Source organism: Wolffia australiana, chromosome 5 (assembly GCF_029677425.1).
Source record: "Wolffia australiana isolate 7733 chromosome 5, ASM2967742v1".
In the NCBI taxonomy this organism is placed as follows: Eukaryota; Viridiplantae; Streptophyta; class Magnoliopsida; order Alismatales; family Araceae; genus Wolffia; species Wolffia australiana.
The window spans coordinates 22,174,437-22,191,818 of NC_135839.1; the positions used below are offsets into that span (position 1 = coordinate 22,174,437).

Sequence of the window (17,382 nt, forward strand, 5' to 3'; positions counted from 1 at the left end):
ACTCGTCATTAGTCGGGATTCTCTTCTGAAATACGTTTTTCTAAAGTGTTAGTTAAATTTAAGGGGTTGAATCACCAAATGTCACGAACTTTCCCCGTTGCTCACCGTATGTCATGTACTTTCGAAATATCACCGTATGTCACAAATTTTTGAAAATTATCACGGCGTGTCACGAGGCTTGGCCGCCGGTGACGTGGACGATGACATAGGTGCCACGGGTGAAGCCGAGCCTTGTCATCGGCCATGTCATCGTCCACGTCACCGGAAGCGAAGTAGGGGCTCCGATTCTGGCGTTTTTGGCGATTTTGGCTGGATCTTGGCGATTTGGGTGGATCAAGAAGACGAAGAAGATTTCCGGACGATTTGGGTGGATCTCTGCGGTAAGATTTCGCCGTTTTTTTTTTGTCTTGGATTTCTTTCTGCGATTGATCGCTGAGAAATGAAGAATCGGGGATGTTAAATCCCCGATTCTTCATCGTGAATCTGAGAATGGGGATTTCGATCACGATTTTTTCGATCGAAACCTTTCTTTGGTGAGCACCATGAACAGAAGAAAAAGAAGATTGGGATCAAAAGATTGTTATGAGGATTTTGATCGGGAGAAGAAGAAGAAGAAGAAGAAGAAGAAGAAGAAGAAGAAGAAGGAGAAGAAGAGGAAGAAAAGAAGAAGAAGGAGAAGAGGAAGAAAAGAAGAAGGAGAAGAGGAAGAAGAAATGGAATCCATTTATCTTTCTATCCATCTTTCTTATCCTCTTCTATCAATCCTCTTCTTATCATCTTTATACAACTATACCTGCATCAATCTCACCGCATCTGCTTCTCTCTTACCCAACAATCTTTCTCCACCTGTATCTTTGTTTATTCCTATCTCTCTTACAACACGAGGCTGCATGTGACCATCCTGACAAAACCTGTTTCATGGACGAGGTTCATGTTCATACTAAAAGTTTCATGAAAATCATAATTTTGGCATTACTTAGTAAATAAGTTCATTTAATTATAGGATTCATCAACATTCCCCATCAAACATTGGGAAACTTGATTTATTACGTGTCGTATACTATGTCTTTGATTTTTTACATTCAAGCATGGAGTCCGACATCAATAACTTGGATTTTAGTTCTGAAAAAAAATCAGTTCTCAGTGGCTCACATGTTTGGAAGGATCTCATAAAAAAGAACATAAGAGTGGCAAAACAATATAAATATTTTGTAATCAAGCTCAATTTAACCAACAACTATAACCCATAATTTATTTTATCAACAACGTGAGATTCAATGAAAATAAGCTGGTGAAATACACATTGATGCTTTGCTGCAACCAAGCGATCTCTGCAGCTGAATTGGACCTTAGAGTATCGATCCCAACTCTTGCCATGAGGTAATATTTTACAAATGCATCGACTGCTAGATGAGGTACCGAGGCTTGTCCAGAAAACCAGCACCGGGTTAGTTTATGCATGCTTTATTCATCACAAATGATTTTTTTTGAAGAAAATTCATAGCAAATGATGATCTCTTCCTTTCCTTGTAGCCCATTAGTTAAGGTGAAGGGAGATGGGAGTGCAGACCATTCTGTGGACGCTTCATCATGGTTTGGCAACAATCATTATGATTTAAATTCAAGTTACAGTCAAATTTCCGCAATCATTGATTTGCTTCAATTTTCTGAATATTTTTCTACATTAAGTGTTTTTCCTCATTTATTCTTATTTTATTTGATTTCATAAATTAATTAGGAGATCTACAGACCGAGAAATGATATCAAAATATATGGATTGACATAATGCCACATGGACGGAAGTTACCTACCTCCATATCTATTCTTATATGATTCTGCCCATAGATCTATCATATTTATCAATCAAATTATGTGCCTACTCTATCTATGTGGCATTATGTCAATCCATTTATCTTTCTTTCCATCTTTATACAAGAAGAGGAAGAGGAAGAGGGAAGAAGAAGAGGAAGAAGAAGAAGAAGAAGAAGAAGAGGAAGAGGGAAGAAGGAGAAGAAGAAGAAGAAGAGAAGAGGGAAGAAGGAGAAGAAGAAGAAGAAGGAGAAGAAGAAGGAAAAGAAGAAGAAGAAGAAGAAGAAGAAGAAGAAGGAGAAGAAGAAGGAGAAGAAGAAGAAGAGAAGAAGAAGAAGAAGAAGAAGAAGAGAAGAGGTAAGAAGAAGAAGAAGAAGAAGAAGAAGAGGAAGAAGAAGAAGAAGAAGAAGCAGAAGAAGGAGAAGAAGAAGAAGAAGAAGAAGAAGAAGAAGAAGAAGGAGAAGAGGGAAGAAGGAGAAGAAGAAGAAGGAGAAGAAGAAGAAGAAGGAGAAGAAGAAGAAGAAGAAGAAGAAGAAGAAGAAGAAGGAGAAGAGGAAGAAAATAAGGGGTAGGGTAGACCCTAGCCCACCTTCCCAACCCTCCCGCCCGAGGCCGGGTCGGAATGGGGTTCAATAGGGGGTGGGGCAGACCCCAGCCCACCTTCTCCTTCTTCCCTCTTCTTCTTCTTCTTTTTCCTCTTCTCCTTCTTCTTCTTCTTCTTCTTCTTCTTCTTCTTCTCCTTCTTCTTCTTCTTCTTTTTCTTCTTCTTCTTCTTCTTCTCCTTCTTCTTCTTCTTCTTCTTCTTCTTCTTCCCTCTTTCCCTTCTCCTTCTTCCCTCTTCTTCCTCTTCTTCTTCTTTTTCTCCTTCTTCCTCCCTCTTCCTCTTCTTCTTCTTCTTCTTCTTCCTCTTCTTCTTCCCTCTTCCTCTTCTCCTTCTTCCCTCTTCTTCTTCCCTCTTCTTCTTCTTCTCCTTCTCCTTCTTCCTCCCTCTTCCTCTTCTTCTTCTTCTCCTTCTTCTTCCCTCTTCCTCTTCTTCTTCTTCTTCTTCCCTCTTCCTCTTCTTCTTCTTCTTCTTCTTCTTCTTCTTCCTCCTCTTCTTCCCTCTTCTCCTTCCTAAATTTTTCTCAAAAACAGAAAACTGATCGATTCCCTTTTTTCTCATTTGTCAATCAGCACCAATCTCCATTCTACATGAATCATGCCGTCTTCCTCTTTTTATAATCATTATTCAGACTTATAATCTCCCCCTCAAAAAGGCTCTCATTTCTTTGCAAATGATGCCAACTTTCTGTCTAGAATGATTCCTCAAACTTTATATTTCCTGTCTCCCTAAAATATCAAAATGTCAATTCTTTCTTCCTCATTACTTGATCAGCACCAATCTTCTCTCTTTTCTACATAAATGATACCAACTTTTCTTTCTCTTCATAACGATTTCTCAAACTTCTATCTCTCCTTCCTCTAAAATGGCAAAAGCACACATTCGGCATTGGAATAGAAAAATTAGAACTTTTTGAAAGTTAATGCGAGGCATAAAATGAGTACCAGGCCAGCGGATGCCTTGGACTGTAGCCATTTGGAAAGTTTCTTGTGGGAACACTTTTTGATATCTAATGTCATCCCTGAAGGCCTGCACGGAAGAACATGACCAGACCTACATGCAGAAAATTAAGGTTATGCCATAAATCTCCACACCCTGCCCATCACACAGGCACTGACTATCTATATGATATTTTTTTATAAAGAATGTCTGTATGGGAAATAGTTTTAATGTAATTGCAGCGCAGAAAAAGAAAGGTGAAAGAAAATGATGTGTAGTAATGTTGAGTTGAATGATCTGCTCTAAATTGGATTGATTCAATTACTTGATCGTTTTATCATATTGAAGATTGATTTGAATGTCTCAATTGGTCGAATTGACGTACACACTATTGATCATTGATCATCTGAAATGGCAATATCATACATCGAATGAAGGCAGGGGAGTTTTAGCTGTTTGGCTTTTTTTCGACGGACCTTTTTGGACTTTTATGCCACAGTTTTTACCACGTCATTTTCTTTATTTTATTATTGATCAAAATGATTGATCTGATGGATCAATCAATCTAATAATCAGATTAGATTTGATTGATCTTTTGATCAATTTGAAAAAGAGCATCTTAATGATCGAAATACTCCTGAGATAGTAGGATAAAGGTATTTAAATGACAGAAATAGTCCTGACAGAAGCTTAAGATCCTAGGAAAGATAGTACGGTAACATATTGGGGCAGACCCCAGCCCACCTTCTCCTTCTTCCCTCTTCTTCTTCTTCTTTTTCTTCTTCTCCTTCTTCTTCTTCTTCTTCTTCTTCTTCTTCTTCTTCTCCTTCTTCTTCTTCTTCTCCTTCTTCTCCTTCTCCTTCTTCCCTCTTCTCCTTATTCTTCTTCTTCTTCTTCTTCTTCTTCTTCTTCTGCTTCTTCTCCTTATTCTTCTTCTTCTTCTTCTTATTCTTATTCTTCTCCTTCTTCTTCTCCTCCTTCTTCTTCTTCTTCTTCTTCTTCTTCTTCTTCTTCTTCTTTTCCTTCTTCTTCTCCTTCTTCTCCTTCTTCTTCTTCTTCTCCTTCTTCCCTCTTCTCTTCTTCTTCTTCTTCTTCTCCTTCTTCCCTCTTCCTCTTCTTCTTCTTCTTCTTCTTCTTCCTCTTCTTCTTCCCTCTTCCTCTTCCTCTTCTTGTATAAAGATGGAAAGAAAGATAAATGGATTGACATAATGCCACATAGATAGAGTAGGCACATAATTTGATTGATAAATATGATAGATCTATGGGCAGAATCATATAAGAATAGATATGGAGGTAGGTAACTTCCGTCCATGTGGCATTATGTCAATCCATATATTTTGATATCATTTCTCGGTCTGTAGATCTCCTAATTCATTTATGCAATAAAATAGAATAAGAATAAATGAGGAAGAACACTTAATGAAGAAAAATTCTCAGAAAATTGAAGCAAATCAATGATTGCGGAAATTTGACTGTAACTTGAATTTAGATCATAATGATTGTTGCCAAACCATGATGAAGCGTCCACAAAATGGTCTGCACTCCCATCTCCCTTCACCTTAACTAATGGGCTACAAGGAAAGGAAGAGATCATCATTTGCTATGAATTTTCTTCAAAAAAAATCATTTGTGATGAATAAAGCATGCATAAACTAACCCGGTGCTGGTTTTCTGGACAAGCCTCGGTACCTCATCTAGCAGTCGATGCATTTGTAAAATATTACCTCATGGCAAGAGTTGGGATCGATACTCTAAGGTCCAATTCAGCTGCAGAGATCGCTTGGTTGCAGCAAAGCATCAATGTGTATTTCACCAGCTTATTTTCATTGAATCTCACGTTGTTGATAAAATAAATTATGGGTTATAGTTGTTGGTTAAATTGAGCTTGATTACAAAATATTTATATTGTTTTGCCACTCTTATGTTCTTTTTTATGAGATCCTTCCAAACATGTGAGCCACTGAGAACTGATTTTTTTTCAGAACTAAAATCCAAGTTATTGATGTCGGACTCCATGCTTGAATGTAAAAAATCAAAGACATAGTATACGACACGTAATAAATCAAGTTTCCCAATGTTTGATGGGAATGTTGATGAATCCTATAATTAAATGAACTTATTTACTAAGTAATGCCAAAATTATGATTTTCATGAAACTTTTAGTATGAACATGAACCTCGTCCATGAAACAGGTTTTGTCAGGATGGTCACATGCAGCCTCGTGTTGTAAGAGAGATAGGAATAAACAAAGATACAGGTGGAGAAAGATTGTTGGGTAAGAGAGAAGCAGATGCGGTGAGATTGATGCAGGTATAGTTGTATAAAGATGATAAGAAGAGGATTGATAGAAGAGGATAAGAAAGATGGATAGAAAGATAAATGGATTCCATTTATTCTTCGTCTTCTCCGTCTTCTTTGCTTCCTCTCCTTCTTCTTCTTTTCTTCCTCTTCTTCTCCTTCTTCTTCTTCTTCTTCTTCTTCTTCTTCTTCTCCCAATCAAAATCCTCATAACAATCTTTTGATCCCAATCTTCTTTTTCTTCTGTTCATGGTGCTCACCAAAGAAAGGTTTCGATCGAAAAAATCGTGATCGAAATCCCCATTCTCAGATTCACGATGAAGAATCGGGGATTTAACATCCCCGATTCTTCATTTCTCAGCGATCAATCGCAGAAAGAAATCCAAGACAAAAAAAAAACGGCGAAATCTTACCGCAGAGATCCACCCAAATCGTCCGGAAATCTTCTTCGTCTTCTTGATCCACCCAAATCGCCAAGATCCAGCCAAAATCGCCAAAAACGCCAGAATCGGAGCCCCTACTTCGCTTCCGGTGACGTGGACGATGACATGGCCGATGACAAGGCTCGGCTTCACCCGTGGCACCTATGTCATCGTCCACGTCACCGGCGGCCAAGCCTCGTGACATGCCGTGATAATTTTCAAAAATTTGTGACATACGGTGATATTTCGAAAGTACATGACATACGGTGAGCAACGGGGAAAGTTCGTGACATTTGGTGATTCAACCCCTTAAATTTAATTGTACAGGAGAAAATATAGTCCTTCAGCCGACTAAGGATAATGTGAAACGTTATAATTAGGACTACAATTAAGTTGACTATGGTCCACGCAGGCGTCAGAGGCTAGACTGTCCAAATTCAGAGTCAAGAGGGGATGTCTTTTGACCATTATTCCAGTAATGTTCCAGTTATGTGGAAACTCTTCATTCATGACTGGGTTCTCCCCTGAAATATGCTTTTTAAAAATGTTACTAAAATTGAAAACATATAGTAGAAAACTTTGCCATTAAATGTTTTAAACTGTCTAGACGAGGGTCCTTCAAAGAAATGCCGGCTTTTAATTTGCCGCAGAAAATGAATAATCGTTTATCGAAATTTCCACAGCAGATTTTTTCGGACCGACAGCCGGCAGTCGAGTAGGACTGGACATCCAGCCAGAACCTGACAGGTGTACGGGGGGATGCCACGTGGAAATAAGCGGCAATGCCGGCAGAAAATTTAAAAATATTTATTGGGCGGAAACTGAAATTAATATAAAACGAGTTTCTAGCGACATCTAAAAGGACCGAACGGCCGGCAAAAGGGTACTTTGGGGATTTCGAATCTGGCAGCTGTAGGCGTTGAGAAGGCTTTAAACATATGAGGTGACAGCGGGGTAATGAGATGAACTTGACCTTCGTTCCAAAAATAAACTGGTGGCCTGTTCTTGTCCCGGCTCATGCGTATCTTCTAGGGTTTCCTTCGCATTGTAGATCGCAAGGGAAGGAGATCGAAAGAGGCAAGTTTCAGGAATGAGATAAGGAACAAGGGGAATTTTTTCGCGTTTTGAACTTCTTTCCAGCGGTCTGTGAAGCGAGGTATGTTTGAGCAGATAACGATGTGATTCTTCTGATTCTCGGTTGCGGATTCAGATGCTCTGGAGCGCTTATTTCTGACCGCAATGTTCTTTCCTCGGATTATTTTTTTTCGTTGGATCTGATTGATTTTCGTGATCTCGGCCTGATAAATTTGATAGCTTGCTGATTTATTTACGAAATTCTCTCACTCCCTCGGTTTCTTCGCCTTTTCAATCAGATCTAGCCATGCTTTTCTTCCATCTTTCGATTCATTGATATCCGAGAGCATTGCGACTTCCTCTTTTGACGAGAGCTTATCTCTGGCATAATACTTGCGCTTGGATTGTCCAAAGACTCTCTCAGAGGATTCTTGAGTTCTGGCTCGTTTTCCCTGCATAATTCGAGAAAAACTCGTGGTTTCATCTGACGTTCATCTTTCACCTCTTTTTTGGTACAGCCACACCGCCTGATATCCTGCTGGAAGTCGAGTTCTAGCTTGCCCTTTTTTCATCATGGCTGCCACAAGCGCCGCCGCCGGCGCTTTCTTCCCATCTTCTGTTTCCTCTTCTACTTCATCTTCTGCTGCTGTTGCATCAGCCAAAGCTTCGATGTCCGTTGGAAGAGGATCTGATAATCTTGAAGCTCGAGGCATCCAATCCAAGCCCATGTCTTCTTCTGGCTCCATGCAGGTGAAGGCAAACGCCCAACCAGCCCCCAAGATAAATGGGTCCCGATCCGCTCTCAAGACTGATTCATTAAAGACAGAAGATGGTCTCATCTCATCAACCTCTCGCACGTTCTACAACCAGTTGCCTGATTGGAGCATGCTTCTTGCTGCAATTACTACCATATTTCTCGCCGCGGAGAAACAGTGGACGCTTCTGGATTGGAAGCCTAAGCGGCCTGATATGCTTGTCGATGCGTTTGCCTTTGGGAGAATTGTTCAGGACGGCTTTGTCTTCAGACAGAACTTCTCTATCAGGTCTTATGAGATTGGAGCAGATAAAACGGCCTCTATAGAAACGTTGATGAATCACTTGCAGGTTTGTGATGTTGGGTTTATGTTGTTTATACTGGTATGTCTGTGTTCTTACGGGTTCTTCATAATTTTAGGAAACAGCTTTAAATCATGTGAAGACTGCGGGTCTCTTGGGTGATGGATTTGGTTCCACTCCGGAGATGAGCAGAAGGAACCTTATCTGGGTTGTAACGAAGATGCAGGTTCTGGTGGAACGCTATCCTTCCTGGTCAGTTACTTGCATCTAGGATTGTACGTTTAAGATATTATCCGAATGCGGGTTACATTAAGCGGTTTAATAGCTTAAGAGAGTTACAACCACTTGCTTGAAGGAATATCGTTCAATTTTAGTCGGGCGGCTTTTGAAGATCATTTATTTGAGAAGATTTTGGGAAGATTTTGGGAAGATCATTTGTTCTTTGAGAAGATTTTGGGTTGCGTATACCTTACAAACGCCAGACATGCCTTAGGTGTCGTTTTAATGAGATAAACACATGCCGTCTTTCGATCGAGTCCATTTTGAGACGATTAGTTTTTGTAATCACAATCGCAGTGCGTTTTTCATATCAAGTGGAGGAGTTCAATATATTATTTTCTCAGGCTCTGTCACTTTTCTTCATTAGGGGTCGCCCAGGGGGCACGACCAGTCTAATAAATTGGCCCGCGTCTTGCCACCTACTTTTTCTCAGGATCTAATCTAACAAGATCGATATCAGCAGAACCCCCGTTGTTTTCAAATTGAGTTTTCTGAGCTGGTTGAACGTCGTCTTCAGGGGAGACGTTGTAGAGGTGGATACGTGGGTCAGCGCAGCTGGAAAGAACGGCATGCGACGAGACTGGCACGTGCGGGACAGCCAAACTGGACAAACCATCACCAGAGCGACCAGGTGGGGGGATAAAATACGGGTCTTATCTTCTAAAAAAAACACCTAAATATTAAAATAAATATTCTTGGGCATTTCCTCTGATGCAGCGTGTGGGTGATGATGAATAAGCACACGAGGCGATTATCCAAGATCCCGGACGAAGCAAGGGCTGAGATTGAACCTTATTTCTTGGAACGCAGCGCCATTCTGGACGAAGACAGCCGAAAGCTGCCAAAGCTCGACGTAGAAACCGCCGACTTCGTTCGCGACGGTCTGAAGGTGAGTCGTAATATCATTCCATGACGACATCCTCGTTGACCGCCGTTGACCGAGTCGCCGCCGCAGCCTCGCTGGAGCGACTTGGACATCAACCAGCATGTGAACAACGTGAAGTACATCGGCTGGGTTCTAGAGGTATAAATAATCCATAAATTCAGTCAGCTATTTCAATTTGGGCGAATTGTTGACTGCCACGTGGATGGGTTTGATTGGCAGAGCGTACCGGTGTCGATTCTGGAGGCCCACGAGCTATGTGGGCTGACTCTGGAGTACCGGAGGGAGTGCGGTAGGGACAGCGTGTTGCAGTCGCTCACCGGAGTCAACGCCGGGGGCGGGGAAGAGTCGTCGCCGTTGACCGGGGTGGAGTGCGATCACCTCCTGCGGCTAGCCGACGGGGCCGAGATCGTCCGCGGCAGGACCACGTGGAGGCCGAAACTGGCTCGCCACGGCGCCGGTGACCTGACCCCCTGACCGGTGCCGACGAGCCGCCCTCCGACCCGGGTGGACTGCGACGCGGTGTGCATAGGGACGCGTCACCGCCCCCCCTCCCACCCTCTCCCCCCCTCCGCGGGTAAATATTATTTTATTTTATTTTTATCTTCTTTCCGCTTGTCTATTACGCGTAAAATGTTCATCCATGTGCCTGGCCGAATGATCCCCCGGGGAGACCCCCTCCGTGAAGCGCGCTGTACCTGAAACTATCATTAATAAACGTTAATGGTGTTTAGCCAGCGGTAATCCGCTTCTAAATCAGATCGCTAGGCTCCACCCGGCTAACTCAACTCAACTATCCAGGAGCGTCAAGAGGTCTGTTCGTAGAGCCACGAAGAGAAAGAAAGACATGATTTTACTTCTCGCTTACTTCTCCAGACTCTTCTTCGGCTCTCCCTTTTAATGTGGGGGCTTCAACTGAGAGATGGTTTTAGAGAGAATTCTTCAATTTCTTTCTAATATTGTCTCTGATTTCAAGGTCCCACAATGAAACAATTTATCTTATTTCATTAGAAATCTATTTCAACATTAATAGACCATAAGGACGATGATAAGGGTTATGATGAGGATGATCATCAGAAGGATGATGATAGGGGTTACGACGAGGATGATGATGATGATAAGGATCATGATAACAGTTATGACGAGGGCACAGATGATAGGGATGATGATGAGGGTTATGATGACCCTGATGATCATAAGGATGATGATAAAGGTTATGATGAGGATAAAGATCATAAGGGTGATAATAAGGGTTATTATGAGGATGATGATCATAAGAGGATGATAAAGGTTATGATGAGGATGATGAGCGTAAGGATGACGATAAGGGATGTCATTAGCAGGATGAGCATATGGATGATGATAAGGAATATCATGAGGATGATCATGATAAGGATGATAATAAAGGTTATGATGAGGATGAAGAGGATAAGGATTATAATGACGATGAGGACCATATGGCCAATGATAAGGGTTATATTGTGGATGATGACAATAATGATGATGAGGATGATGATTATGCTGACAAGGGTTGTAATGAGGATGATTATGATAAGGATGTTGCTAAAGGTTATTATGAGGATGGTGATAATAAGGATTATGATACTGGTTATAAGGAGGATAATGATCATGCTGAGGATGATAAGCATTATGATGAAGATGATAATGATAAGAATGGTGATAAGGGTTATAGTGAGTATCACGAGGATAAGGATAATGATAGTGGTTATGATGAGGGTGATGATAAGCGTTATGGTGAGGATTATAATGATAAGTATGATATTAAAGGTTATAATGAGGATCATTATGATAAAAATGATGACTGTGGATCTGATGAGGATGATGATAAAGGTTATTATCAGGATGATGAAGAGTGTTATCATGAGGATTATAATGATAAGGATTATAATGAGGATCATTATGATAAGGATGACGGTAGGGGATCTGATGAGGATGATGATAAAGGTTATTATCGGGATGATGACGAGTGTCATCATGAGGATTATAATGATAAGGATTATAATGCGGATCGTTAGATCCAAATAGTGGATCTAACGAGGATGATGATAAAGGTTATTATCAGGATGATGATAAGTGTTATCATGAGGATTATAACGAGGATCATTGTGATAAGGATGAGAATGGCGGATCTGATGAGGATGATGAGAAAGGTTATTGTCAGTGATGATGATGAGTGTTATCATGAGGATTATAATGATACAGATCATAATGATACGGATTATAATGATGATAAGGTTTATAATGGGGATCATGATGCTAAGGATAGTGAAAGCGAATATGATGAGGGTGATGATAATAAGGAAATTAGTAAAGGTTATGATGAGGATGATGATGAAATAAGGCTGATGGTACATGTGAGGATGAGGAGGATGAAAAGGATGAAAAGGATGATAATAAGGGCTATGATGAGGGTGATGATGAAAAGGATGATAATAAGTGTTATGATGAGGGTGATAATGATAAGGATGATGCTAATGATGATGATAAGGGTTATGATGAGCGTGATAATGATAAGGATGATCCTAAACGATGATGATAACGGTGATGATGAGGATGATAATGATAAGGATGATGATAACTGTTATGATGACGATGATGATAGGGGTTAGGATGAGCATAATGATGATGAGGGTTATGATGACGATGAACATTATAATGTTTATGCAAAGGATGATGATCATAAGGATGGTGATAAATGTTATGATGAGGATAGTAAGGAAGTGAACGGAAGTCCGAGACCGGATCCAGCGCTGCTCTTGGGTTTGTCTATGGCGTCTTCCTCCATCTGCTCCTGAAGCTCAAGCGGGTCTGTGCGTCCTGGACCGGCCGCGATGGTGATGACTAAGACAACAACGATGAAATAGTAATCCAACGCCACCAAGAACCGTGTTAGATCAGCTGTTAGTGAGGATCCGAAGAGAAAAACCCTGGAGGAAGGGAGAGATGAATTAACATTCACCGAGTGGTGAATGGATGTTTTCCTTGCCGAAGCAGAAGATCATATTCCACCGTCTCGTTGATGTATATGAGAATGCTTTTAGATCGCACAGGCAATGTCATGTTTGTGTGTGCGTGTGTTTATATACAGAACAACCAAAGATCAAAGATTAAAAAATACTGCAAAAATTACCCTGAACAAACATGGGTAAGAGGGATGACACTTCCACACTATATATATCCACAAGATGAGCCTTGTGTTGGTTGTTTTTAGAAATTTTCTAACTTAATTTAGATACTGTTAAAGAATGAGGACTCTTTGAGCGAGAGAAAGAGAGAGAGGAAGAACGGAAGAGAGATAAGAGAAAGAAGACACTATCTTGTGCGTGTTGAAGCTTATGAAAAACGTTACATGAGTTTGATATTTATAGACAGTCGAAGATCATCTTGTTTTAACCTGGGTTGGCGTGACCAGGGTTAGTTATTCTTGTCTTGGAACCCGTTGAAGTCTAAGAAGTTGGACCATTAGGTTTAGTCCCGTTGGACTCATCATTTCGTATCTTTTCATCAGTGCGTATCTTGACAGATACTTGATTAACACCTACACACAGAATATAGAGAATGAGATAGGGAAGAGTAGTGACACACCTATTTTTTTATACAGGTTGGGAGCTAGTCCCTTGATCTCAAATTGAGTAATCTCTTAACCTAGACTTCCACCAGTAAGTAACCTTCAATTGTCCAGGTCTCCTGCGCCAAAGCCGCTAGGATAGGGGGATGCAATCAAAGATCAAAGAAAAACCACAAAAGTAGCAATGAACATTGAACATATATGGTTAAGAGGTGGGAGGGATGGCACTTTGACACTAGCTAAATAAGCGAGAATGAAAAAAGTTTATGGTAATGTTATGACGACTAGGGTGTGACTTGTATGTGGTAAAGTGGGGGGGGGGTTGTATCATGTGAGAAAAATCGCATCAGTCAATGAGACAAGTAGAGACATACCTGGCTGAGACATTCACGGAAAGAAATCTACCAATAAGATTGATGAAGTCATTTCACTATCATCGTCTTCCCCAGGGTATTCTACCATTGGATCTCTCAATGGTAAAGTGCGTGTAGATGGAGTAGGAAATAGAGGTGCAAAAGTTGAAATCAACTTGCCCATAGTTATGGTGTAAAGGAGGTAATACTAGCATTGTCGGTCTTAGTAGGACTGTCAAATGATGGGAAATTGGAGAGAGAACGGGAAGCCCTACTAGAAAAAGTGAAGACCATGGACAGCTAGAACTGTCCAGTATACCACTATAGTCAATGCAGCATAAAAGAGAATTTAATAGACATTGTTAACTGATTTATAAAAAAAGAGAGAGAGGTCAGGTCAACTCAGAATAGCTACTCAAATCTTCTCCAATTGCATGTCCCCAGCTGGGCCATCCCAAATCTATCAAGGCAATTCTAAATATATATAGATAGAGATAGGTAGATAGATAGATAGAGATAGACAGATAGAGAGAGAGAGAACTAACACATGTGGTGTGGTGTGGAGATGGAACGATGGAGAACTAACACCATACATATGCATATATGTTGGAGTCACACTGAAGTTCTCCAAGGGAAAGTGAAGCCAACAATTGCACGAGCCATTTGAGCGATAGCACAATATTCATTTTGAACAGTTGAGAAAGATAATACCTTCTGTTTCTCAGATTTTTAGGCGATGAGATTTCCCCAACATATGAGCACTAGCCAATGCTCCCTTTGCAGTGGCCCTTGTCTCCCAAAATTTCTAACATTGGAGTACACTCCCACATGTAAATGATTGTTGCGCTTGCAGATAAGTCCCGTTGCAATAGGCTAGGACTCATAGTGTCCCATGATGAAAATTTATGTGGCACACAACGTGAATCCCACAATTATATCTCATCCAATAGTAATTTATGCAACATCTATTCATAATAATGCACATTAGATGATCCGACTTAGTGAATTATAATAATTTTGTACCTCTTTCTGCTAAATATTCTTATTGAAATGATACTCAATGAGGACATCAAAATATCTAGATAAAATAACACTCTCTAGCCCCACTTATATGATGAGTATGGTCGATCACATAGCCATTAATGTGAAGACATTTCGGATAGATGGTGGGCGCTCATTATCATAATATTTATTTGAATTGATCTTATGAATTCTTAAATGTTATTCTACCAAAATACTAATCAGATTGATTCATGTCTCTATTGTGTTAGTGGTTTTTGGACGTTAGACACCAAAGACATCTTGTAGATGGATGGTTGGTGCCTTAGGTCCAAGAATCACTAATACAACATCTGAGCTCCGTTGAAACACACTTTTATTAAAATGATGAGTGGTTAATATGGAACCGTTCATCTTCGGTTTTGAGAGGAGACAACTCAAGGAAGATGATAGTAGATAATCAAAGAAGAGCTGTCTGATTATTTTTTAAGGCGTAAGTACCAATTCGGATGATTACTTATGCTTTGACAGTTGACCACATCCTAAGTCATCCTAGGAGTGTCAAGTGGAGAAGTGACTATATGTATACAAAAATTGATGAAATAAAGCTCCATGATTATGTGAGTATACTCCTTAGAATCTTCTATAGAATGAGTGTATCTTGGCACCCCAGAGGCTAGAAACTAGACCTATAGATGGGTTAAGAATGATTTGTGATGAATTAATCTATATAAAGATATAGACAATTCTTTTGGAAGCCAATCGACGTTGGGCTGCTTAAGTTTTTAGCTATGTTGATACATGGGCCTAGATGTTCACACACAAAAGGGTCTCTTGGATGTCAAAAGATGTACTTGTAGTTTAAAATTTTTAAGAAGAAATTCCATTTAAGTATAAAAAGAAGGAAGTCCCCAAATGAAATTCACTCAGACCGCATTCTTCAGGTGCCTATCCTCCATCTACATTACCTCAGCTCCCCTTCACGCTTGATCAAGTTATAATGACATAACGATGACGACATGTCAATAACAGAGATCATTGAGATGGAGGAGATTTGACATGCCCTGGATTACGTGGACATGTCTAGAGGATACAAACTTGAGGAGCTCAACAAGTCTCACATGATGAATGAAGAAATTACACATCTATCTGTGTCAAGGTGATTTGAGTATTAGCTTATTAGGTCTGTTATGATTCTATTTTAATTATTTTCTTGGGCAAATCATGAAGTTTTCATGTTAACTATGGCTCTAGAGCCCAACGCCCATTACTAGCGGGAATGATGAGGTGCTTGCACAAAATGGCTAAGCCATCATCCGAAAACTTCAGGTGAGCTTACATCAGGCATGATTCAGGTTTGGAATCTAAGTGCCTTGTTTCCTAAAAGATATTTAGAGACTCCTCAAAAGAGCTAGCTTTCTCAGGTCGATAAGGAAACTCTTAATAAAATTAACCTTTACTCAAAGACAAGAAAATTAGTTAGGATCACATTGGTAGGATTTTGAATTTACTATTATTTAATTGGTGTCTAAAAAGATGAGAAATGATACACAATACATATGGGGTAGATAAACGAGGAAAATGTAAGGCAAGAAGGCGAAACCTAGTTTTTAATGAGATTTAATAGGATTTAAAATGATTAATATGAAGAATACTATGTAGGAGTTAGTTATTTTACTAAGATATGGAGGAAGGGCGAGACTGACGATGAATTCAATATAATGAGTTATGGAGAAAGTAAGGGAGACTGAAAATTGTGTGATGATAGAAATTTTTGTGTAAGTGGATTGATGACAAAGATGATGAAGACATAGTGAAACAAAATGTGTAAGAAATGATAGAAAAAAGAAGGACGTGAGGTGATGATATGTATTTTGGTTTTATAATATTGACAATGATGAAGAGAAAACAATGAATGACAAAGTTACTTGCCTTAGGTCCTTACATTATGCTAGGACTAGGATTCACCATTGTTAATCAAAATTTGGTAAAACTGAACTGAATCGACACTGTTGCTTCAGGAATATCGGGATCACCAAAAGTTCAATAGCTGGTTCACTTTCATGAGATTAGCAAACCGAGAACCATACCAATAATTTTAAGGGAAAAATACTAACAAATATATTGACAGTCAAATTTGAACCTGGATCAATCTAACTCGAACGAAAAAGCTGTTGCCAACTGCGCTACTCATCTTTACTCCAGACATGCAAATAAAATATCACAAATCCATAAAATATTAAACATGAATAGGAAAATATGCAAATAACACATAAAAAAATACATAAATATGAAAATAACACATAAAAAATACATTTAAACAAAAATAAGACAGATACACAAATAACATATACATAAGTACATAAACATGAAAATAATATAAATATAAAAACAACATAAATATGAAAATGACATACAAAATACATATCGTGCAAATCAGATAAAGGCAAAAATTAATATATATAATACATAAATATGAAAATAACATAAATACACAAATAACGTTAATACGAAAATACCATAAATACACAAGTACACTAATAATATCAATATAAATACACAAATGTCATGAATATGTAAATCTGAAAATACATAAATACACACAAATTTGAACACCTATCAATGTAATTGTGTAAATACCTTAATATTTAAATATATAAATATGTAAATCTACGCCTATGTAAATCTATGACTACGTAAAAATGTAAATCTATGACTATATAAATACATAAATTCTAATATAAATATATAAAATGTGCACAAAGATAGTTTTGCCTTTGATTTTGCAGTGAATCCATGGAAAAAATGGAATCTTTATTTAGTAAATTTGTTTATATAGCTCTTTTAATTAGTATTTTAACCTAAATTTTGACTTTGATTTTTAAACTTTCAATATGATTCTCTTCAGAGACTTGTGACCAAAAATATGTTTTACTGAACCAAAGTCTAAGTATATATGTATAGGTATTGGCCAAAACCTGATACTAAGACCAAAACCGTCATTCCCTAGCTAATGTCACGGTGATTTGCAAGTGTTGGTAAGCTTCTGTTTTCTATTTTTCTCCTCAAAGCCCCAGGAA

At 39.1% G+C, this 17,382-nt stretch overlaps 1 protein-coding gene and 3 long non-coding RNA genes across 6 annotated transcripts; 2 read left to right on the forward strand and 2 right to left on the reverse strand.

The window, feature by feature from the left end:
* Nucleotides 1-54: 54 nt before the first annotated feature.
* LOC144703897 (uncharacterized) lies at nucleotides 55-3,862 on the forward strand. Its single transcript, XR_013581661.1, has 4 exons — nucleotides 55-380; nucleotides 1,338-1,447; nucleotides 1,534-1,593; nucleotides 3,438-3,862. It is a non-coding gene; the product is annotated as an uncharacterized LOC144703897 (long non-coding RNA).
* LOC144703896 (uncharacterized) lies at nucleotides 1,149-6,390 on the reverse strand. 3 transcript variants are annotated; one of them, XR_013581660.1, is made up of 5 exons: nucleotides 6,061-6,390; nucleotides 5,007-5,116; nucleotides 4,861-4,920; nucleotides 3,355-3,463; nucleotides 1,149-1,424 (listed from the first exon to the last, which is right to left on the reverse strand). It is a non-coding gene; the product is annotated as an uncharacterized LOC144703896 (long non-coding RNA). The 3 variants fall into 3 exon arrangements; XR_013581659.1 differs by lacking the exon at nucleotides 1,149-1,424 and adding an exon at nucleotides 3,213-3,270 and having other exon boundaries at nucleotides 6,061-6,388; XR_013581658.1 differs by lacking the exon at nucleotides 1,149-1,424 and having other exon boundaries at nucleotides 3,213-3,463; nucleotides 6,061-6,383.
* Nucleotides 6,391-7,025: 635 nt separating this feature from the next.
* On the forward strand, nucleotides 7,026-9,981 carry FATB (fatty acyl-ACP thioesterases B). The gene is made up of 7 exons (XM_078576194.1): nucleotides 7,026-7,225; nucleotides 7,662-8,247; nucleotides 8,318-8,451; nucleotides 8,996-9,109; nucleotides 9,196-9,367; nucleotides 9,434-9,502; nucleotides 9,584-9,981. Exons 2-7 carry the CDS (start codon nucleotides 7,717-7,719, stop codon nucleotides 9,836-9,838), a joined length of 1,275 nt encoding a protein of 424 aa, XP_078432320.1. The 5' UTR covers nucleotides 7,026-7,225; nucleotides 7,662-7,716; the 3' UTR covers nucleotides 9,839-9,981.
* A 2,809-nt stretch (nucleotides 9,982-12,790) lies between these two features.
* On the reverse strand, nucleotides 12,791-13,389 carry LOC144703189 (uncharacterized). Its single transcript, XR_013581490.1, has 3 exons — nucleotides 13,325-13,389; nucleotides 13,028-13,083; nucleotides 12,791-12,920 (listed from the first exon to the last, which is right to left on the reverse strand). It is a non-coding gene; the product is annotated as an uncharacterized LOC144703189 (long non-coding RNA).
* Between the last annotated feature and the right edge of the window lie 3,993 nt (nucleotides 13,390-17,382).

Coding starts and splice junctions, on each gene's coding strand:
- FATB (XM_078576194.1), top strand. CDS start 7,717: ATGGCTGCCACAAGCGCCGCCGCCGGCGCTTTCTTCCCATCTTCTGTT. Junction 8,248..8,317: donor CGTTGATGAATCACTTGCAG/GTTTGTGATGTT, acceptor TCATAATTTTAG/GAAACAGCTTTAAATCATGT. Junction 9,503..9,583: donor ACATCGGCTGGGTTCTAGAG/GTATAAATAATC, acceptor TTTGATTGGCAG/AGCGTACCGGTGTCGATTCT.